Source organism: Orycteropus afer, unplaced genomic scaffold (assembly GCF_000298275.1).
Source record: "Orycteropus afer afer isolate SDZICR_OR568_19922 unplaced genomic scaffold, OryAfe1.0 scaffold00004, whole genome shotgun sequence".
Classification (NCBI taxonomy): Eukaryota; Metazoa; Chordata; class Mammalia; order Tubulidentata; family Orycteropodidae; genus Orycteropus; species Orycteropus afer.
The window spans coordinates 875,121-900,586 of record NW_006921591.1 but is presented as its reverse complement, the minus strand read 5'-3'; the positions used below and the strand labels follow the sequence as shown (position 1 = coordinate 900,586).

At 38.9% G+C, this 25,466-nt stretch overlaps 1 protein-coding gene across 1 annotated transcript in view; it reads left to right on the top strand.

Annotated features, from left to right (window-relative positions):
* Positions 1–25,466, top strand: part of MGAT5 (alpha-1,6-mannosylglycoprotein 6-beta-N-acetylglucosaminyltransferase) — a 381,222-nt gene that overhangs the window by 137,583 nt on the left and 218,173 nt on the right. The window contains exon 5 of the mRNA XM_007937586.2: positions 23,005–23,076. Coding sequence (XP_007935777.1) covers positions 23,005–23,076 — 72 coding nt within the window. The remainder of the gene's footprint in view (positions 1–23,004; positions 23,077–25,466) is intronic.

Below are 25,466 nucleotides of genomic sequence, written 5' to 3'. Positions count from 1 at the left end.
CAATGGTTGTACCATTTTACAGTCCCACCAGCAGTGTATGAGAGTCCCAATCTCTCCACAACCTCGCCAGCATTTGTTATTTTCTGTCTTGTTGAACTTGGCTACTAGTGCTGGAGCAAGATGTTATTTCATTGTTGTTTTGATTTGCATCTCTCTAATAGCTAATGATCGTGAGCATTTCTTCATATGTTTGTTGCGATGGCCAGACTTTGTCCCACTTATTTTGATCATGTTGTAAGAAGGGACCATTCCCTGGAGAAGGATGTCCTGCTTGGTAGGGTGCAGGGTTGACGAAAGAGGGGGAGGCCTTCAACGAGATGGATTGACACGGTGGCTGCGATGATGGGGTCAAGTATAGCAGGGATTGTGGGGCTGGCGCGGGATCGGGCAGTGTTTCGTTCTGCTGTGCATGGGGTAGCTATGAGTTGGAAATGACTCGACGGCACTTAACAACAACAACATCAAACTGAGGGGGAGGGGATAATGGTTTTACAGTAATGCCTTCAGATGGGGGGATTAGACAGAATTTACAGGCTCTATATCCTGATCTTCCTGATTATCTGTCCGTATTTCCCCATTCCAGGTTTCAGGATCCCATTTTTTTTCCAATCAGTGCCCTCACTTTAACGTCAGACAGTGTTCTGGGTTGGCAATTTAGTTGGCATTTTAATTCAGCCATCCTTACAATAAGACTCTGAGTTTGGTTTTCAGCAATATCAGCTCTGTTACTAAAAAATATAAAGCTTTCTTTCAGAGCACAACTGGAAGCACGGAGGCCTTTTATGCAGCGCTTAAACTGAGACTCAGCACCTCTGAGTGCATCTTGCTCTTTCACCACTTTGTCTAGCGTAAGTAGGACCAACCAACCATCTTCCTTATACTCCTCATGCTGACAAAATTGCAGAAAAGTATCAAATACCTGATCACCCAGAGCATCACTTCTCACAAGAACTTGATCTATTGGTGGTGCTATTTCACATATTAATGTTGCCACCTCATGCCATGGATTATCAGGGCCCTCTTTACTAACAGACACAGGGTCACTAGTGTCTTAAAGATTAATCATACCGGAGAACCAATTTAGGAAGCCCATCCTTATGATTTTGTCTCTGTAGAACCACTCCCGGTACCAAATGTGTTAGACTGGGTTCTCTAGAGAAACAAAAACCAGTAAAGTTTATATATATATATATGTGTGTGTGTGTGTGTGTGTACATATTTATATATATATAAATTTATCTTAAGAAAATGGCTCACACACTTATAGAAGCTACCAAGTCCAAAGTTCATGGATCAAACGTCAAGCTGGAGGCTTTTTCACATCAAGCTGGAGGCTTTTCCCAACTCTTGCAACCACAGGGGCTGAGGAGCTCAAGGCTGGAAGGCAGTACATCAGCTGTTGACTCCAAGGAATGATAAATCCAAGATCTCCAGGCCGAATGGTGGACTTTTCACTCACGGACAGTTGTAGGCAGCACAACAGAATCCCAATCCTCAGAAGAATATCTCTTTTCCCAGGATGTCCTTGGATATACTGGGAGCAGGTCACATCCCTAGGGAAACTCCCTTTCACCAAATTGCTTGCTCAAAACATAATCATCTGATCCCATCATGGGAATAACCACATCACAGCAGCTTAAACCACACAGAATTGTGGTCCAGCCAAGTTGACACACAGCTCCAGCTATCACACCTTACCAACCTGGAGTCTACACATCTTTGCTAATTCACAGGAAGTGAAGCAATCAATATTTCCCTTTACAATAGCCCTACAGTTGCTTTTCTTGTTTCTGACACTGAATTAGGAACTGGGGATGTGGAGGTAAAAATCTAGTCCTTACCCTCATGTAGGGTTGGGGTTTTGATAATCAAATTGGCATTGAGACAACTCCCAACTCACAAAATCACATGTGTGTCAGAGTAGAACTGTGTTCCATAGGGTTTTCAGTGGGTGATTTTTTAGAAGGACATCATTGCCAGGACTTTCTCACAAGGCTTCTCTGGGTGAACTTGAACCACCATCCTTTCATTTAGCAGTTGAGCACTTAACTATTTGCACCATCAAGAGACACTGGTGTTTGGGTAGCAGACAATAAAAGAATGAAACATTGTTGGGCTGCCACTGTATGCCATCCCCCTCAAATGCATGTTTTCATTTCAGTATCTCCCCAATTCTAAGGGGTAATGGAGAGCCAACTCATAAATAACTCAGAGAGTTTAAGCTGCTTGTCTCTAAAGTCCTGTACTTTCCATTACTGTTACCCCTACATGTAGAAGGAAAACTGAAATCAGATTAGTAATTTGTAACCATTTACTTTGCATTCTATTCTCTGTTCATATACACTTGTGTTTGAAATATGGCTTGAATGTAGCTGGTTTAAATTAATCATTCTTTGTTGCTAGTTTTCTAATCCTCCATAATTTTCATGATACCCTACCCCCAAAAAAGAGAATCAGCATCAGCTCTTGAGGCCATAACTCACAGATAGCAGGTGCTCAGCCAATCCAAGTGGTAGCAGGGAGTGAATGATTCATTAGGCAGCCTTGCATTTCCAGAACATCAGACAGTTTATTTTCTGTATCTGTTTTTGTGAGCCATGTAACTACTCCCGTTATAGAGACAAAAACCTATAAAATAATTACTCTGAATGTCATTGTTTCAGGTATATTAACTTAGCTCTTCACTGAGTCTTTTACTTCTATCAGCTTTCCCAAAATCTAGAATGAATTTCTTCACTCCTAATGATGTTCTATGGATAGATGATGCTTCAGTATTTGATACCCACACATTTTTTCTCTCTTTACATACTCTTTCTAGCAGTTAGCAACTGTCAGTCCTTTCTAACCTTCTTAATATTTTGTGCTTTTTTTTAAAATTTAATTTTATGTCTGTTGCCATTGCAAATACAGTTACCATGGGATAATCAGATTGCATGGTGATTGATAGCTAGATCTTAGGATGTGTACAAGCTGTTGCTTCGAATGCCATTTTTGGACCATATTAGTGAGTATGTATGTGTGCACATGTGTGTACCTGTGTGTGTGTGTGTGTGTGTGTGTGTGACTCTTTCATAAAGCAACAAAAGAACCAATTTCATGCCTTACTTATCAATCTGGTTCTTATATTTCATGAACTACAGGCATAAAGGTCTTTGCTTCTTTCTCCTCTCCCTTGGCAGTATGTAAAGCTAATATTGGCTGAGCATGCTGTTAACCTTGAGTTTAAATTCAGCATACTTAATCCCTTGATTAATGCTAAGATTAATGCCCAACAGCAAAGGTTGAAAGCTTAAATGTTTGTGAATGTGAGCATGAAATGAAATCCTAATAACTAGTACAATGATCTGGATTTATGGGCTGTGTTGGCTGCTAAAGATAACTTGGAAATGGTGTTGCACAGACTAATTTGTCAAGGTGGGCAGTAGTAAAGAATAGACTCTTTAGGTCTTTAGGAAGCTAAAACCTGAATGAAAATATATAACTCATATTTTGGTGTGGATTGGGGAGTACTTTAAAAATATCACTAGACTGTTATATGAGACTGCCAACACACACCTTTTAAATGCTTAGACATTTGAAATTGGAAATTTTCTCTCAGTGAAATAATGTTTCTTGGCAGAAGAGGGTATAATACAGATTAATAATAATGTTTGTTTCATTTCCTGAATTTAGCCTTCATTTTTATCTGTTTCATCTATGTGTATTTTTTCTTCTTGTTACCTGAATTCTAGGCATCCTTAGAAAAAGGATTTTTATAAAACACAGTCCTGAATTTATAGAACAATATTTATCAGGAGCTTTGGTGGTGTAGTGGGTAAGGCATTCAGCTGCTAACCAAGAGGTTGGCGATTTGAACCTACTGACTATTCTCCAGGAGAAAGATGAGGCAGTCTGCTTTCATGAAGATTTAACAGCTTTGGAAACCTTATAGGGGAGTTCTACTCAGTCCTGTAGGATTGCTTTAAGTCAGAATCAACTCAATGAGAGTAGGCTATTTATCAGTCAGCCTAACTAATTTCTCATTTTTCTTAGCTCATCCTCTTCCCTCTCTCAAGTCCATCTTCTTAGTGATACTTCTTGTCTGTTTATAAGTTTCAGATACTACAATATTTACATTTAGACTTCTTCCTCTGGCCTCAGCCTTACAGAAATTAGAGGGAGAAAGAACAGGCGTGCCAAACCCAAACCCAGTACTTCTTTGACTGCTATTTCTAATAAATATGGAGTCCCCAGCGAGGGCAAACCCTTAATACCATCAGCTGCTAAACAAAAGGCCGCACATTTGAGTCCACCTAGATATACCTCAGAAGAAAGGCCTGCTGATCTTCTTCCCAAAAACCAGCCACTGAAAATCCTATGGAGGATCATAGTTTTTCTCTGACACACATGAAGTCATGTGACTCAGCGTTAACTCAGTGGCAACTGTTTGGTGTTTGGGTTTGTAATAAATGTGACAGCCTGGGCTTCAATGCTATCATCGCCAATTTGTTTTCCTGCACACTTACACATTTTCTCTAGTAATTTTTGTTGCATGCCAATAGATTATCATTAATTTCTTTTTTAACTTTTTCAGTATGGAAAATGTCAAATATTTATAAAAGAGAAGAGTAAAGAGTATAATGAACCCCCATGTGCCCATTACTCAAATTTAACATTTGTCAAGGCAGAGCCAATCTCATTTCACCCATATGCCCTTCCTTGTTGTCATTGTTGCTCGGTGCTATTGAGTTGGCTCCAACTCATAGTGATCCTATATACAACAGAATGAAACACTGCCCAGTCATGCATCATCCTCACAAGACTTGCTATTCCTGAGCCCATTGTTGCAACCACTGTGTCAGTCTGTCTTGTTGAGGGTCTTCCCCTTTTTTGATGACCCTTTACTTTATGAAGTATGGCATCCTCAGGGACTAGTCCCTTCTGACAACATGAATGAAGTAAGTGAGACAACATCTCTCCATTCTCACTTCCAAGGAGCATTCCGGCTGCACTTCTTCCAGGATAGATTTATTCGTTCTTCTATCAGTCCGTGATACTTTCAGTATTCTTTACCAACACAACAACTCAGAAGCATCAACTCTTCTTCAGTCTTCCTTATTCATTGTACAGTTTTCACATGCATATGAGGCTATTGAACATATCACAGCTTGAGAGTTCTGGTGGCGTAGTTCCTAAGGCATTTGACTGCTAACTGGAAGGCTGGCAGTTCAAACCCACCAGTTACTCCTAGGAAGAAAGATTGGGCAATCTGCCTTCATAGAGATATTGCCTCGGAAACCCAAGGAGGGGTCCCTATGAATCTCAACCAACTTGATGGCAGTGAGTTTTTTTTTTTTTTTTTTTGGTTTTTGGGTTAGGCACGCTTTAATGTTCAAAGAGATATCTTTGCTCTTCAGCACTTTAAAGAGGTCTCTGGCAGCAGATTTGCCCAGTTCAATGTGACGTCTGATTTCTTGACTGCGCTACCTTGGTTTGAAGCAAATCCCAGACATCATATCATCTATAAATATTTCAGTATATATCTCTAAAAGAAGGAGAATCTTTTAAAACACATAACCATGTTATCTTTGCATACCTAACAATTAATGTTAATTCTTTAATAGTATCAAATACCAAGTCGCAAACACATTTTCTGGATCATCTTATAAACTCAAGTTGAGTTATTTAAATTGGGTTTCAAATGAGAACCATGAATTACCAATAGTTGATATCTTTTATTTTAGGTTCCCCTTCATCTCTTGTTTTTTCCTCTTGTGAATTTTTATTGAAGATACAACTTCATTTGTCTTACAGAGTTTTTATACTTTGAATTTTGATTATTGAATCTCTGTTGTTGGCTAACTTGTTTCTCTCTCCCTTATATTTCCTTTAAATTGTTAGTTAGATCTGAGACTGATCAGAGTCAGGCTCAGTATTTGTTGCAAGACCACTTCATGGATGGTATTCTGTACCCCTGTCAGGAGGCACATATTGTTGATGCTCCCTCTTTTTGTGTTGTTAGAAGCCATTGATGATCAGTGTGCCAGGCATAGATCTCAATTGGATCTATGATATAGCAGTAAACAAGACAGATGAAGTTTCTGTCCTCAAAAGACTTAACTATTGTAATGGGGCAGTGGAGCCCTGATGGGGTGTAATGGTTAAGCCCTCGGCTGCTAACTGAAATATTAGCAGTTCTAATCCACCCAGTGGCTCCATGGGAGAAAGATCTGGTCATCTGCTCCTGTAAAGATTACAGGCTAGAAAACTATGGGACAGTTTTTCTCTGTCCTGTAGAATTGCTGAGAGTCAAAATCAAGTCAATGGCTCCGAACAACCACAGCAGCAAATAATGAATAGACCAACACATAAAACAATTTCCACATGAAGTGAGTAATCTGAGGAAAAATAAGTTGGGTAAGAGTGTCAAGTGACCAGGTATATAGGTGAGGGAAGGCTTCTCTGAGGACAAATTTGAGCATAGAGTAGAAGAAAAGAAAGAAGTTAGGCATGGAACTTTCTGGAATTAAGTATTTCAGGTAGAAAGAACAGCAAATACAAAAGCCCTGAGGTTTCTGGGTTATAGAGTTACTAGAGAAAATGTAAGACACCTGGTTACATTTGAATTTCAGATACCCAATGAATAATTTAAGTATAAGAATATCACAAATACTACATGAAATATACTTAAACAAATGGTTGTTTATGTGAAATTCAAATTTAAGTGAGCATCCTCTCTCTCTCCTCCCCATCTCCCAGTCTGGCAACCCTACTGAAGTGTGGATGAACTTGGCATGCTTTCGGACTTATAAGGTGTATGTAGGGCAGGATGTGTGAGATAGACATTTAAGCATTGAGGTCAAATTCTGTAGGATCTGGATATAAATTCTGATTTTATTCTGAGTATAATGAGGGGCAATGGAAGATTTTGAGTAAGTGTAGAATAAGTATATGTGATCCATTTTAGGGTTTAAAAAGACCATTCTTGCTGCTAGGTGCAGAACAGAAGAGTAGGGACAAGAGTAGGAAACAGGGAGCTGTCTCACTTCCGTGATCTTATAATATGGTCTCACAGTAAGAACTTAATAAATTTTTTTAAAGGATTTTATATAGAAGATTTAGGCAACAATACTCCATTATTGAAGATTGGACTATGCTTATGGGACTGTAGAAATAAATTGTTAGGTGGTGAGGAAGTCTTCTACTCCGGAGTGAGACAGATGTCATTTCAGACCCTGGCTCCTGTCCTTAGCTCTGTGCTCAAGGGCAAAGAGGTTCTATCTGTCTGTGTCTCAGTATCTTTATCTGGTGTGAAAATGGGCATTTTTAAAGGATTCTTTTGAAGACCAACTGGGATAATGTGTGTAAAGTGCCTGTCCTAGTGCTTAGCTCATATTGCAGCTTTGGTTGTTATCTTTTGTCATCCCACCATCAGCCCAGCCCAGCCCAGCTCAGCCACCCATATACAACCATTTCAAACAGTTTGGATAAAATATTAATCAGCTAAAGTGTTTGGTGCAGAAGACTAATCTAGGTAGCTGACACACTTATCCATGTATATACCTTTTACTTTTAGCATTTCCTTTTTGAAACTTTAGAAAGTGGAGTGGGCAGGATATGAAGTGTGGTAGGGAAGTCCTTTGCTTTTTTTGCCACATGTATCCCTTAATGAGTAACACCATTTGATATGTCATCAGTGTAGCATACATACATACATACATACATACACACACATACACGTGTGTGTGTGTTTGTATACACCAAAAAAACACCAGACTCACTGCCGTTGAGTTGATTTGACTCATAGCAACCCCTCCTTGGGTTTTCAAGGTGGTATCTCTATGGAAGTAGATTATTGCCCAATCTATGAACTGCCATATAGGGTTTCCAAAGCTATAAATCTTTATGGAAGCAGACTGCCACATCTTTCTCCCATGGAGCAACTAATAGATTTGAACAGCCACCGCTTCAGTTGGCAGCTGCATGCTTTAACCACTGCACCACCAGGGCTCCTTATGTGTGTGTGTAACATTTAAATGTTTATGTATATATGTATGTGTGTCTATATATGTATATATATATAGAGAGAGAGAGAGAGAAAGAGAGAGAGACACACACATTCATGTATGTAAATGTATATATGTATGTGTGTGTGGGGGGTGTGTGTGTGTGTGTGTGTGTGTATATATATATATATATAAAATAAAAATATCAAATGAATCAGATACATAAACTTTCAGTGTATTGATATATAGGCAACTGTATTCTTTTGGTAGATAACCAACTAGCCTGACAGGATGGCGTAACATGATTTCTTTTAGCTCTAGGATGATAGAATTAAGACACTACTCCATTCAACTCCTTCATTTTGTAGATGAGAATACTTGAAAGTCAAGTGGTTCAAAGTTACATTCCTAGTTATTTGCAGATTTGGGTGTAGAATCTATTTTGGCTGTTCCACATTCAATCCTCTTTCCCCACTCAGCCTTGGTCTTTAAGGTGGCTGTGCTCTATCCTTGTCAAGAGAGCAACACATATGAATTGTCATCCAGCCTGGTCACTTTCTCTAGTGAGGTTACCTCTGCAAGTTTCTCAACCCCTTTAGGTCTTGATTTCCTCACACGCAACATAGGCATGTGAAGCACTAGTGGTTCAGTGGTGGAGTTCTTGCCTTCCGTGTGGGAGATTCATGTTCTAGGCTGAGCCAGTGCACCTCATGTATAGCTACCACCTACCTGTCTGTCAGTGGAGGCTATGTGTTGCTATGATGCTGAATAGGTTCAGCAGAGCTTCCAGACTGAGACAGACTAGGAAGAAAAGCCTGGCAGTCTACTTCCAAAAATCAGCCAATGGTCCTGCCTATAACTGATGATGGAGATTGTGAGGAGCCATGTTTTCTTCCATTTGCGTAGGTAGATTCACCATGAGTTGGGGACTGATTTGACAGCAGTTAACAGCAACAACATGGTGATCGTACCCACGTCATAAGATACTCTAGACAATTAAATGATGTAATGCATACAGATGTTTTGGGGTTCTTTTCTAGAAGGCCTGGCACTAATAAGCCTGTAGTAAATGATAATGACATTTATATAATATAACTCCTTTAAAAAAGTGTTCTATTAATAAAGGTTCATTGTGAATCTACCAGCTTAGAAGTTTGTTAAGATCTGTGCAATAAAGTGTTTGCAGTCTTATTTTCTCTAAGGAATTCCTTATGCATGGCATAATTATTGTATGTTGAACAAATATTTATATTTATGCAGTTACATAATATTGAAATAAAAGTTTAGCATGAAAAAATGTTCATTGTAAAAAAATAACGCTGTTTTGATTAGCAAAAAGAAGAAAGTGAAAAACACCCATAACACTATCACCCAGAGATAATCTCAGACTTTGCCTATACATTTTTTCATTTAGTTTTGGTTGTCCTTACTCTCTGAAAATTACAGCATGAGATTCTATATGTCAGTGATCCATTACAACAAACTATATCACATTAATCATAAGAGAAGAGGCCAGAATTGGGCCTGATCATTATTTCTTTAAAAGAACAGAACGTTAGTTACTATAAAGTGTTTTGTCATCCTATACCTAAGTACTTGCATATATATGTTGAATCTCCTTCTGTTTGCTATAATTTTATTACTTCCTTCCCACCCACCCCCACCTTTAAATTTCAACTTGAGCTATATAGGTATCTATTAGTGATTTCTTTTTTCATCAATGTAATAAATTGTCTATCCTATGGACCTTGAAAGTAAGCCTGACCTAGTTTAGCTCTGTTTAGGGACCCAGAGAATTTCTTTGTTTCACAGTGCTCATGATTAAGCTGCAAGGCCTACTCACATCAAAGCAGTTTAAATCATTGGGAGGAGTAATGTCAAAAATTAAATTATTTTATTTTATATCTCCTCATTCAAGAAAAATGATTTATAGGATCCTCTCCATGGAATAAGCATTAATGTTCCAAAGTTCTAGCTTGGTTTGTCTTTCTCTTTTTCCTTTTTTTGCCAGCTCTTCATATTGTGGCCTGGAGCTAGTGACCTAAAAAGATTAGTTCATGTGCAAGGAGTTTTGCCTTCAGATTGAAGGTTATTAGAGTAATGATTTTGCTCCTCTATTGATTGTTGTTGTGTGCATGTTGTCATGAACTCACACTGTTTTCAATTCTTAGACTTATGGTGGTGAATTATAAGCTGTTTTTTTAAGGATCCTCAGTCCCCTTCCTGGGCTGAGGGCTTGCTTGAGGCAGGGCAGAGTCAGCCCAGAGTCTGACAAGATGGAGTGGACAATGGGGACATCCAGTGCCACAGCATGGTACCTTCAATGAGAGAGAAGATAAAGCCGTGGCTCAGGGAAAGTACAGGGGTCACTGTTCTAATGTCTTAGTGCTGCTGTAACGGAAATACCACAAGTGGGTAACTAAAGAACAAATTTATTTTCTCAGATTTTGGGAGGCTAGAGGTCTGAATCCAACACACTTGTTCTAGGGGAATGCTGTCTCTGATGTAGGGGGAAATCCTTGTCTCTTTCTGCTTCTCTTCCTTGATTCCTTGGTGATCTCCACATCGCATCAATCTTTTTCCATTTTTGCTTCCTTGCTTCTCTGTGCTTCATCTAGTCTCTTTTATCTCTAAAGTGGTTGGCTTAAAACACACCCTACACTGATACGGCCTTATTAAAATAACAAAGAAAATCCCTATTCACAAATAGTGGTATATCTACAGGAATACCAAACACCAAATTCACTGCCATCCTGTTTCCAACTCATAATGACCCTGATTGGATTTCCAAGACTGTAAATCATTATGGAAGTAGATCACCCTGTCTTCCTTCCACGAAGCAGCTGATGGGTTTGAACTGCTGGTTAGCATTGATTAACAGCCCAATGCCTTATCCACTATGCCACCATAGCTCCTTATCCACAGGTACTGAGGTTAAGATTTATGATACATATTTTGGGGCAACAAAACTCAATCTATAACAGTCTCAGTTGCAAATGTGTGGCTAAAGTAGTATGCGAAAGAAGGTGACCACAGGCAGAAGTAGACACTAGGGTTCTGAGAGCCAAGAAGGAGAAGAGCAGTTAAGAATAATTTGAAATTGGGGACCCTCCAGGCCAGACAGGCGGTGAGCTCATTCTAGAGTGCATCTTTACTGGCGTGATGTTGTTAAGGCGGGCTTAACTCATTAAAGAACCCTGGATGGAGCAGACAGAAAACCAAGTGATGGATAAGGAGGTTGAGTTACTAGTCTAGAGCAAGATTTTCCCTGAAGATTATTAATGACACTCTTATTTAGGAAAATGTTGCTCATTTGAGGGCTGTTTGTTTTAGTACTTGGAGTTATTGCCAGTGCTGGCCGTCTTCCAATCCTAGTAATCCTCAGAGATTTCAGAAAAAAAAAGAAATGTATTTTTTCCTCTCCCCATGGGATAATTGGTTTATGTAAAATTTAATTATTTTGTTAACCAGTTATCCTATCATTGTGTACAAAAACAACAGCCTTAAAAACCCACCCTCATCATTCTATTGTCAAGATGTTCATAATTGATTTTTCCACTGTTACGAGTAAATGTGTAGTGGTAAGATTTCTAGCTAAAAGCTAAAATAGAACAACTCTATTTTCCATACTTGGAGATGTGCCCTTGGAGCCTCAAAAGATATTATCCAGTGATTCAGAGTAAGAACTGAGACAAATGATCAATTTCAAAGAGGAATTAAAGTCTGGAGTATTCTATAGGGAAGTAATATTTTAGAAGATCACCTTGGACCAAATTTTCAGAAGAGTGAATCTTGCAAGATTCTTCCTGGGATGAGGGAGCAGACAGGAATGTACAATCATGCACCATGTATAACATTTAGGCAATGTGTGATTACATATGTACCTGTGGTCTTAACCCCTGTAAGCCAAAATATTTAAAAAAATTAAGGTGCATACAATGGTTTGTAATAACAAATGGGCACTACTTTGCCCTGTGCATCAAAAAATTATTATTATTACTGTATTATTATGTTAAAGATGTTTTAGCTTATCTGGGAGTATTTCTTTAATATTTTTTATACATAGACAAAACATTTGACTGACGTTAGATATAAACCATACCTAATTATTCCAACTTCATACAAATTCGACTTAAAAATAGATTTAGAATGGAACTTGTTCATAATCTGAGGGCTGCCTTTATATAATTTGGTGTTCACATAATGTCCAAATCACATAATTGCAGTTTCATAGACCATATTGTGAACATTAAACAATGCTTGACTGTATTGTCCTTTCTCAATATTTGGTCTCACTAATGTCTCTCCTTTAGGTTCATTTTCTTTATTCACAGTCTTATTTCATCTTTGTCTATTATCCTACTCACAGGGAAATTTTTTCTTGGCATGTTGCTGGGTGAATTTAGTTCTTTGGTATGAGATTGACTGCAAGTCTCTGCCCTGCTTGCTAATGCTCCTTTCTTTTTATTGGGTGCATGTGTGTGGGGTTGGAGATCTCAAGTCATGTCTGCAATCCATTTGAAGTCTTCATGTTATAAATATGTTTTACAGCAGTGTTTTGTTGAGTCCATTTACAAAAATTTAATTTGCACTGAATAATTCAATCTAGCCTAAGAATATGAGGCACAGATGTGTGTGGTGCTGCTGGGACCAACCAGGACTTCATCTATAGGCAGGCTTCTTTTCTACTAGCTTCTCCCATTTTTCTCTTATGTGGGGTTCCAGGTAATGCCTTTCATGATGGTACTGCTCTAAGATCAGTAATTAGACTATGGGCATGCAAGATAAGTTACTGTTTTTTTTTTTTTTTTTTATATTTAAGAACCTTTTGAACTTTCCTTATGGAGAGTCTCTGGAGTCATTTGCAAACATGGTAAAGTCTAATTTTGTCCTGGAGTCTTTGGGTGGTACAAATGGTGAAACACTCGGCTGCTGACCAAAAGGTTGGAGGTTCAAGTCCACCCAGAGGCATCTTAGAGAAAGACCTGGTGATCTACTTCAAAAGAATCAGGAATTGAGAACTCTGTGGAGCACAGTTGTACTCTGACACACATGGGGTTCCCAGGAGTCAAAACTGACTCAGTAGCAAGTGGTTAATTTTATTCCACCATAAGAAAAGGGAACATTGCACTTTTTCTATCAAGGGATTCCACCTTCCCCCAAGCCTTGCTACCCTCTGCTTATCGCTTTTAGATTATTTACAGTGGCAGATGGCTTTATGCAAATCAGGCCAGTTATTTTTGGTCATGGTAAAAATCACCTTGAATAAAGAGTAATTTCTGGATTAGTGAATCTTACATTTTTCTTGAAAACATACCCAGAGCTACAGGGCAAATGATCTTGTCTGACTCTGCTCTGCTAACCCATGAGTTGTGATCAAACACACCCACTACTGATTCAGTGACCCCTCCGAGGATGTTCCTTACTCTCTACCTCTTTAATTTTATAGATCCACCTGGCCAAGCCATATAAAAATTATTTCCAGGGACCATTTATTATTGTTGTATTTGTTAGGTGCCGTCAAAGCAATTTCAACTCATAGCAACCCTGTGTGACAGAATAGAACTGTCCCACAGTGTTTTCTTGGCTGTAATTTTTTACAGAAGCTACTTTGTGGATTTCAACTGCCAGCCTTTCAACTAGCAGACAAGTACTTAATTACTGCACTACTAGGGCTGCTTGGCTGTTTATTAGCCATCTTCAGTAATTTCATTGTTATTGTTAGCTGCCATTGAGTCAATTCATGACTCACAGAGACTCCATGCACAATAAGATTGGATCATTGTGATCCATAGGATTTTCACTGGCTGATTTTTGGAAGTAGGTTGCCAGACCTTTCTTCCTAGTCTAAGTCTAGAAACTTCACTGAAACCTATTCAGCATCATAGTGACATCCAAACCTCCCCTGACAGACAGCTGTTGCCTGCAAATGAAGTGCATAGGCTAGGAAATGAACATGGGTCTCCCACCTGGAAGGTCAGAATTCTACTGGTGAATCTCTACTTCCCTCCAATAATCCCATTCTATGTTGGTAAATAGGTAATGTGCTATCTTGAAATTATATAGCCAGTTTTGATAAAAAGGCTAGGAATCAATATTACTCAATATATTTCTTATGATATTCTTGGTTTCCTTTACTGGAAACTGATTTGCTTTGTTTTCTTTGGTAAAGTTTATTGAAGTAACTCCTATAAAATCTGACATTTTTCCTTTTGCTTCCTTTCTCTCGGCTCTTTAAACTCTTGTTCATTGACAAAACAGTCCTTTTTCCAGAATAGCCCTTACAAGATCATAAGTTTTGTTTTTTTGCCCCTTTCTCTGATAGGTTTAGCACTTTATTCCTTGAGATAGGGTGAAGTAAATCACCAGAAAATAAGTAAAGCCTTGGCCATCAGCCTTAAACTTTCTATTCCTAATTCTGATATACATGGTTGAGTTATGTAACTCACATGCCATCCTGTTTCCTTTCCATACATGCCATGCCATAGCAGATAAAAAACAATCTTTCTTCTCTTTTGCTAAATAGTTGCACAGGCACCTTTACCTCCTTATTCCCCACTTCTTCAGTGTTTAAGTCTTTTAAATTACTGAAACAAGGACCCCTCTTCTTCTTGGGTAGTAGTGTAAGGATTAAAAAATTAAGGAATCAGGTTTGGGTGACACAGTGGAATAGGCAGACAGACTCCACAGACCCTCTTCAACAAAGAAAAGGGGAGCCAATTAACACAGATACAGAGGATAATCCTGGAGCCCTGAGCTTTGAAGGGAAAGATACAGAAGTGGACTGGACTCCAACTAGTGGAAGAACCTGCATGAAAACACTGAAAAAGGAGACATACAGCGCTGCAGTCTGTCAGCAATCCTGCGAATGCAGACAGTTTGGATATTGCCAAGTGGTGTTGGGACCTGAAAATTGACCTAAAGATCAGCCCTGCTAGCCAGGGGCTGCACCAAAGACTGCGCTGGTGGCTGGTGGATAAAAGGGGAAGCAGCAAAGAGGGAGATGGGCTGAGCCATAGACTTTAGGCTGTCCAGAGGGTTCAGCCATTTTGAATGCTTGCAAGAGGTTCGAACATTTTGGATATTTAAAGTAACATCGTTCTCTCAGATTTGAAGGACCTAAGAATAGGCTCCACTTGCCGGGGACCACAAGGACATTCTGGACATGAACAATGGAAAGGTTCTAGTTTTCAGCTTTTTCTCTCTCCCTTGTTTCTGGTTCCCATTTTTTCCTTTCTTGTGGTTTGCCCCATTCCTTATTTTTGTTTTTGCATTTTTCCCATTTTTTTCTTCTGTATTATCCTACTCTACCTTTTTTCTCTTATTGCCCTCTCTCCAGATATTGCAGTTTGTTTTTCTTTTTCTTTTTCTTTTCTTTTTTTTTGGATGATTGTTCCTGTGTGTTTATGTGGTGTGTTTTTTGTCCACTTGCTTTCACATCCCTGAGGAAAAAGCAGCATTGCAACTCCCTGATAAGGAATTAGGATAAGGAATTGGGAGTTCTCTTGGTGTAGTGCCTAAGGCATTTGACTGCTAACCAAAAGCTGGCCATTCAAACCCACCAGCCTCACCTGGGAAGGAAGATTGAGCAATTTACTTCCATAGACATACCTTGAAAACCTAGGGAGGGGTTTCTGTGAGTCAGATCCAACTTGACAGCAGTGAGTTTAAGATAAGAAATTCAAAAGAATTATACTTAGGTATCTTCAAAGAACTGAGAGACAGATTAAGGAAAACACTGACAAAATTAAGGAGAAAACCCTAGCACAATTTCGGAAGAAAATACAAGAAAAAAATGACAAAATAAATGAAAAATTAGAAATGATACAAACTCTACAAATAGAAATCCAGAAGATTAATACTAAATTTTTCAGCAATAGGAAACACATTGAAAGGGCCAAGGAATAGAACTGAATCAATGAAACATAGAATTATTGAGATTGAAGACAAATACCTGAATACTTCTTTGGAAAGGGATCAATCAGAAAAAAGATCAAATCAAAATGAAAAAAGCCTAAGGTTCATGTGGGATACCATCAAAAGGAATAACCTACATGTAAGAGAAAAAATGAAACTATGAAACCAATGAGAACATTGTCCAAATTTGTTGGAAGAAAACTTCCCTGATTTGATGAAAGATGAGAATATATCCATGCAGGAAGTCCAATAAACTCTAAACAGGAAGATCCCAAAAGAAAATCACTAAGACATATCATCATCAAACTCACCAAAATTAAGACAAAGAAAGAATCTTGAAAGCAGCATGGGAAAAACAAAAAGTTACCTACAAGGCACAACAAATAAGAATAAGTTTTGATTTCTCAGCAGAAACCATGCAAGTGAGAAGGCATTGGGATGGTATATATAAAACCCTAAAAGAGAAACATTATCAACCAAGAGTTATATATTTGGCAAAATTTTCTGTCAAATATGATGGTGAACTTAGGAGATTTGCAGATAAGCAGAAATTAAGAGAATTTGTTAAAACCAGACCAACCATACAAGAGATACCAAATGGAGTCCTTTGAATAGAGAACCAATAATAGCAAACAGCAACTGACCATTAATACACAAGATGACATAACCCAGAAACCAACACAGCTATGGAAGTATCCAAATTAAATTAAGCTTACAACATTATGAAGAGGGAACCAGAGACATAAATTGGCAAATAAGGACAACTATAAACCAAAAAGAGGGGAAAATAGTGTAGTTACAGAACTTGTAAATGGTGAGGAAGTCCAGAGAGTTGCAAGATAGAATGGACTGTTCTAAACTCAGGGAAAAATTATAAATCACAGGGTAACCTCAAAGAAAAGTGATAAACTTTCGCATCACAATAAAAAGAGGACAAGCACAAATATTTAGCAAATAGTAAAAAAAAATAATAGCAACAAAGGAAATGATACCACAACTCATAAACATAATGAGTTCAGCACAGAAAATTATATGGAATAAAGAAAAAGGAACACCATGGAAAAACACATAACAAAATGACAGCAACCAATTCATACTTGTCAATAATTAAAGTGAATGTCAGTGGATTAAATTCACTACTCAAGAGATGGAGAGTTGCAGACTGGATAAGAAAGCATAGCCCATCAATATGCTGTCGACTAGAGACATACCTTACAGAAAAGACAAAAATAGACTAAAAATCAAAGGTTGGAAAAAGATATATCAAGCAAATGGCAACTGTAAAAGAGCAAGAGTGGCAATACTAATTTGTGATCAAATTGACTTTAAGACAAAAACCACCATAAGACACAAGGAAGAACATTATATAATGATCAAAGGATCAATTGAACAAGAAAATATCTGTGGACCCAGTGAAAGAGCCCCCAAATACATAAATCAGACTTTAACTGAATTGAAAAGGCAAATAGCTGACTCCACAGTCATAGTGGGAGACTTTAATACACCACTTTCAATGAAAGACAGAACAACTGGAAAGAAACTCAACAAAGACACAGAACTAAACGATATAATCCACCAACTTGACCGTATAGACATCTACAGAGCACTTCAGCCAACAACAGCACAATATACATTCTTTTCGAGTGCACATGGAAGCCCATATGTTAGGCCATAAAGAAAGCCTTAATGAATTTAAAAACATTGAAATACTGCAAAGCATCTTCTCAGATCACAGTGCTATAAAATTAGAAATCAACGAAAGGAAGATCAATGGAAAAAGAACAAATACATGGAAACTGAACAGCATCCTCCTTAAGAAAGCCTGGTAAGAGAATAAATAAAAAATGAAATTCAAAAATTCCTTGAATCAAATGAGAATGAAAGCACAACATACCCAGATCTTTTGGACACAGCAAAAGCAGTGATCAGAGGCCAATTTATAGCAATAAATGCACACATCAAAAACTAAGAGCCAAAATCTACACTTTAAACCAACATCTCCAACAATTAGAAAAAGAACAGCAAGAAAGGCCTACAGACACCAGAAGAAAGGAAATAAAGATTCAAGCAGAAATCAATGAAACAGAAAATAGAAAGACTAGAAAAAATCAACAAGAGTAGAAGTTGGTTTTTTGAAAAGCTTCATAAAATTGACAATCCACTGAAAAACATAACAAAGGGAAAGAAGGAGATAATACAAATAACATGAATAAGAAATGAAATGGGCATCATCACAACACAACCAATTGAAATAAAAAGGATAGTATCAGGATACTATGAAGAACTGTATTCCAACAAAGTTGAAAATCTGGAAGGAGTGGACACACCACTTACCTAGAGTAACACAGACTGATGTGGAAAAGTTGAACAGACTCATAGGAAAAGAAGAGATGAAACAGGTCATAAAAAAAATTACCAACAAAAAAAAAGTCCTGGCCCAGAAGATTTCACTGGAGAATTCTACCAAATATTAAGAGAAGAGCTGACACCAATCCTACTCAGACTATTCCAAAACATAGAAAAGGGTAGGATCCTCCCTAATTCATTTTATGAAGCAACCATAACCTTGATACCTAACCCACATAAAGACATCACTCAAAAGGAAAACTAAAGATCAATATCCCTCATGAATATAGATGCAAAAATCTTCAACAAAATCCTAGCCAATAGACTCCAACAACATATCAAAAAATCATTCATTATGACCAAATGGGATTCATATCAGGTATGCAAGGATGGTTCAGCATAAGAAAAACAATCAACGTTATCCACCACACAAATCAAACAAACAAACAAAAAAAGAACCACATGATCATATCAATTGATGCAGAAAAGGAATTTGATAAAATCCAACACCCATTCCTGATCAACACTCAGCAAAATCAGAATAGAAGGGACATTCCTCAACATAATGAAGGACATCTATGCGAAACCAACAGCCAACATTATTCTCAATGTAGAGAGACTGAAACCATTCCTCTTGCAAAGAGGAACCAGACAAGGATGCCCTCTATCACCACTTCTACTCAAAACTGTATTGGAAGTCCTAGCCAGGGCAATAAGACAAGAAGGGAAAATCAAAGGCATACAAATTGGTAAGGAAGAAGTCAAACTATCCCTATTTGATGATGATATGATCCTATACCTAGAAAACCCAAGAGACTCAGTCAAAAATCTACTGGAACTAATTGAGAGATTTAGCATAGTGGTAAGATAGAAGATCCCCATACAAAAATCCATTGGATTCCTCTACTCCAGCAAAGAGACTGCTGAAAAAGAAATAAGGAAATCAATACCATTTAAAATAGCTACGAAAAAAAATAAAATAAAATACTTGGGAATAAATCTTACCAGGGACACAAAAGACTTATATAAAGAAAACTATGAAACACTACTTCAAGAAACTATAAGAGATCTACATAAATGGAAGAACATACTAGGCTCATGGAGAGGAAGATTGAATGTTGTAAAAATGTCATTTCTACCCAAAGCAATCTATACATTAAATGCAATCCCAATCCAGAGTCCATCAATATTCTTTAAGGATATGTAAAATCCAATGTTCTGGTTACTTAGTGCCACTCTGACAAGAATATATCACAAATGGGATGGCCTTAACAAGCAAGAATTTATTCTTACAATTTGGAGGCTTTAAGTCTGAGTTCAAAGTGCCAGGCTCTAGGGGCTTGGTAAAAGCCCCTCAGCCTTGGGCTTCAGCTCTGCCTCTAGCACCCAGCCCACTGAAGCTAGAGGCTTTTCTTCACTCAGACAGCTGCTGGTTGCTGAGGCTGCCAAGCCCAAGGTTGACTAATAAAATGGCACAGTCCCAATGTTACCAAACCACATGGCAGGCCATTAATTCAAGTCCATTGTAAGTCCCCAGGTCGGCAAGAGCATGGCAGGCTGCAGAACAATGACACGGCTACATGCAGAGTCCAAGCGTGCCATAGGCTAGAGACCATTCTCAAGGCTTCTCCTTATATACAGGAAGCAGACCATATCCCAAAGGCAGCTACTTAGCTGCTTGTGGTAGATCCCACCATGGAGTTGATTGCTAGTCTCATCATGGGGAATAATTACCACCAGCTGCCCAGCCACTCAACCAGGCCTGGCCAAGTTGACACACAAACATAACTACCACAACCAGTCATTAACTTTATATGGAAAGGAAAGAGACCTCGAATAAGCAAAGCATTATGGAAGAAGAACAAAGTAGGAGGTCTCATACTCTGGAATATTAAAACCTACTGTATAGCCAGAGTAGTCAAAATTCCCTGGTATTGGTACAATGATAGACACATTGACCAATGGAATAGAATTGAGAATCCAGAAATAGATCCATCGACTTATGGTCAGCTGATCTTTGACAAAGGGCCTAAATCCATTAAATGGGGAAGAGATTGTCTGTTTAACAAATGGTGCTGGCAAAACTGGATATCCATTTGCAGAAATATGGAACAAGATCTGTACCTCACACCATACACAAAAACTAACTCCAGATGAATCAGACTTAAATGTGAAACCTAAAAGTATATAGTTCCTCAAGGAAAAGCTAGGGGCAAATTTAGGGGCCCTAATCTATGACATAAATAGACTATCAAGTATAATCCAAAATGCATAAAAAACAGAAGATAAATTAGATGAATGGGACTTTCTAAATTTTAAATTTTTATGTGCTTCCAAAGACTTCTCCAAAAGAGTCCAAAGAGAATCTACAGATTGGGAAAAAAAATGTTCAGCAATGACATATCTGACAAGGGACTTATCTCCAGAATTTATAAAAAACTCCAACACCTCAACAGTAAAAAGACAAATAATCCAGTTTTAAAATGGGCAGAAGACATGAACAGACATTTCACCAAATAGGATATTAAGGCGGCCAACAAACATATGAAGAAGTGCTCACGATCATTAGCCATTAGAGAGATGCAAATCAAAACAACAATGAGATACCATCTTGCTCCAGCACTAGTAGCAAAGATCAACAAGACAGAAAGTAACAAATGCCAGTGAGGATGTGGAGAGATTGGGACTCTCATACACTGCTGGTGGGACCATCAAATGATACAACCACTGTGGAAAGCAGTATGGAGATTCCTTAAAAAGTTGGAATTAGAAATACCATTTGACCCACCCATTCCATTACTAGCAATATATCCTAAAGAAGTGAGAGCCATGACAAGAACAAATATATGCACACCCATATTCATCGCAGCACTATTTACAATAGCCAAAAGATGAAGACAACCTAGGTGCCCATCAACAGAAGAATGAATAACCAAACTGTGGTACATAAACACAATGGAATACCATGCAACCCTAAAGAATGATGTAGAATCTACCAAACATCGTATAATGTGGATGAACTTGGAGGACATTATGCTGAGTGAAATAAGTCAATCACAGAAGGACAAATATTCTATTAGTCTGTTATTTTAAAAAGTCAAGGAAAAGTTTATATATGGGAGGAAATTTTCTTTGTTGGTTACCAGGCATGGGAGGGGAGGGGAAGGAAAGGAACACTTTAAGATAGGTAGAGACAAGTATTGATTTGGGTGAAGAGAACGGCAGTGTACCAAATGTGAGTGAACAATATGGTGGCATTGAGGAAGAAGACATAGAGAAATGCATGGGAAGTAAAGACAACAGAGAGGAAGGAACCCTTTTGCCCATACAGTACTGCGTTGTCAGTGAAGGCAAATATTGATATACTGGTGGATAAATGGGTGGACAGGCTGAACTATTAGGTGTGTCTATGCAGGGGGGCCTAAGGAGCTCTGGTAGTATAGTGCCTAAGGCATTTGACTGATAACCAGAAGGCTGGAGGTTCAAATCCACCAGCCACTCCTCAGAAGGAAAGTTGGGCAATCTACTTCCATAGTGATACTGCCTCAGAAACCCAAGGAGGGGTCTCTATGAGTCGGGTCTGACTCGATTGCACATAACAACAACAACAACAACATAAGAATTCCCAGGTATATGATAGAGCTGACAAGGGACAAGGTTGTAGCCACTTCTTGGCCACCACCAGCTACCTAAAGGGAGGAAGTAGTTGGACCTGTGGGCTTGGGACCATAGTCGTAGGGCACATCAAGCTTAATAGGTGTCATATACTACACAAAACATTGTTCCACATCCTACTTTGGTGACTAGTGACTGGGATCTTAAAAGGTTGCAAGCTGCCATCTAGGTGCAATGATGGGTCTCTCCTCGTCCAGAGCCAAGAACAATGAAGAAAACCAAAGACACATGGAAACAATTAGTCCAAGGTATACCATGCTATCCTCAGCCTGTTCGACTATGAGACCAGAAGAACTAGATGGCCTGGCTGCCAGTGTCAACCACTCAGATGGGGGAATCTATGTAGGTGATCCTGGATAGAGTGGGAGTACAATGTGGAATAAAACTAAAAATCATTAAAAAAAAAAAAAAAAGGGGACCAGGTTTGCTGGCCCGATAGAGCCTGATGGAACCACTAAGATTATGGCCCCTAGTTGCTCTTCAGGTCTGAAACTGAACCTATCCCTGTGCTTCCAGCCAAACAAAAGACAGGCATATGAGCTGAAAATTTACATTAGGTAGACACGCTCTTTGGAGAGATCAGTCGTGGGAGAATGGGAGAGCTGTGTATGCACAGGGAGACAGCTAAGGGGGCAGAAGTGCATGGGAGGGAAGGACACAGGGAAGAGGTAACTATGGGGAGGAAGTGGGAGGGGATCTGTTGCATTATGGGAAATTGCAGTCAATGTCATGTGACAAAGTGTGTGTAAGCTGCTGTATGAAAAGTGAATTTGTCTGTAAACTTTCACCCAAATCACAATAAAAATTGAAAAAAAAAAAGATTAAGTAATCAATGGCTATAAAGCACTTTCAAGGACAAAAAATAGTGTTATTTTCTCCTTTGGACCTTTGCTGATAATTTCGTCTGAGAAGGTACCTGGGTTGCTAGGTAAGTGTAGGAGTTTGACTAATAATAATAATAGCCAACATTAATATAATGCTTATATGCTCCAGGTACTGTTCTCAGTGTTTTTTGCATATATTAATTCATTGAAAGAAATATCCTAAAGGTATTTAGTATCTCTGATTTATGTTTTTTTAGGTTGAAAATTGGTGTCCTCATTTACCTTGGAGAGCAAAAAATCCCTATGAAGAAGCTGATCATAATTCACTGGTAAGTGATTTTGGATACCTTTCGCTAGGCTTGTGTGTTTAGGTCAGATGCCAATTAAGTGCATGAAGAATCTTCTAGAAACTCAAGTTGTAAGGTGAAATAGTGTTAAACTGAAAAATTCCTATGGAAGTCTTGGTGACAAAATCAGTTAATGAGTTAACATATATTTATCTATGGAGAAATCCTCTAAAGTTTCCTAAATAATATGCACCTCATGTGAACAAATCTGATACCAGACATGGAAGCACTAAGTGAACAAATGAAGGTGATTGCTATAAATAATGACCATACCGGTCATAGGCACTATCATTGTGGCCTATGGGAAATAATGAGTAAGTGATAATCTCAGTCCACAGGGGCCAGGGGACAATTCATAGGGAAGTTGAAATTGGAGCTGAATTTAAAATGAGAGTGAAAATTCTGGGAAGAAGGAGTATAGGAACCAGCGTTCTGACTCTCCCCAACAAATACAACAAGGAAATGGCACTCAGCTTTAAGGGACTCTTAATCAGGGATCAAAGGAAAACAGTGGAGAACAGCAGAAAGACAGAATCAAGGAATCAACAGTGAATTGAATATGGTAAGAAAAGCACCTCTTCCATAGTCCCTGCCCCTCCCCTGCTCTGAACTGGGGAACTAACCCTGGGAAAAGAGCCTGTTTCTCTAACCATAATACCCTCTGCTGGTGCAGAGAGATGGGACCCCAAGATTCTGTACTAAAATCAATACTGTACTTCCTGGAGGTCCATTTGTAGTGTGTCAGTACCTCCCCTCACCCAGATACTGTTAGCTGCAATCCTACTGTGAATAGCTACAGAATTCACAGTGAAGTCAGCTCTGCCTTGGAGTCTGCTTTCATAGCCAACACTTTGTCTGCCTTCCTGTATACCTCATAGTTCAGGTGTTTGAAACAAACAGGAGAGACCTCTCAGGGAATCAATTTGAGTCTGCTTACTTCCCCTTCTGGTCAAAGTTGAGGACTGCTGACTGAGGGAGGGAGTTGTGTAATAGGATGCAGACATCTTGAATGGAGACTACACGCATAGCCAACATACTACAGAGGGACTCTGAAAGCAAGATAGACATCCCTGGGGTCCATTAAGAGTATGGCAACCCCTGTTCTACCCAGAGACTGTCACCTACAAGCCTGTAGTGAATTGCTACACAAGACCCCTGGAGTGGAATCTGCTCCCTAAGTTAGCATCAGGTGTCTAAAATCATTAGTACAAACCTTTGGAGGGTAGGGTACAGGAGCAGCACATAGTTCTGGCTTAGTTTTCTGCTACTTCCAGTTGGTCCTGAGAAGTGCTCTCTGAAATTGCTGTGTGCTAGGAAACAGGCATCTGGACTGTAGATTACATCCACAACCAACATACTGCAGGGCAGTCTGTGATAGCAATAAGGTAGACTTATCTGGAGATACATTTGGAGCATGACAGCCCCTACTTCACCTAGTAACTGTTGGCTGCTGGACTGACACAAAATCCTACAGAAAGTCCCTACAGTGGAGCCAGGAAAAGAGTCATCTAAATGGAGACTGCCCCTTTCCCCAACACCAGAGGGCCACTGTGAAACCAAAAAGACAGATCCCTTATAGGTTCCTCTGGTGAGTGCCAAATAACTCATCCTGTAGAAGCAGGAATGTCTAATTATGCTCCCCCTGAAAGGAAGCTCAGATAGAAGCAACCTACACAGAGCAGGAAAGATAGCCACAGGAAAAACAGGAGAGCAACACTCAACCCTAAAGGGGGCTCATTTGGTGTGGATTGACTGGTTTAAAATGTGGTTGGAAAAACAGAAGGATACTGAAAATACCAGAGGCTATCAGAAGAATGAACAAATCTGTCTTAGAAGCAGGAATGGCCAGACTACTTCTCAGGTTCTTTGGTCATATTATAAACAGGGACTAGTCCCTGGAAAAGGACATCATACTTGGTAAAGTAGAGGGTCAGCAGAAAAGAGGAAGACCCTCAAAGAAATGGATTGACACAGTGACTGCAGCAATGGCTGAAACATAACAAAGACTATGAAGATGACACAGGACCGGGCACAGTTTCCTTCTGTTGCACATAATCAGTATGAGTTGGAACTGACTTGATGACACCTAACAGTAACAACAGCAATGAAGCACATCCAATAAACTTAATGAACCCCAAGTGGGATAAACCCAAAGAGATCTATACCAAGACACATCATAGTTAGGCTCTCAAAAATTAAAGATAAAAAGAGAATCCTAAAAGCAATGAGACAGAAGCGAACAGTTACATACAAAGTATTCTCAATAAGATTAAGTGCTAAATGAAACAAGATCTGTACCTCACACCACACACAAAAACGAACTCCAGATGGATCAAAGACTTAAATGTGAAACCTAGAACTATACAGTTCCT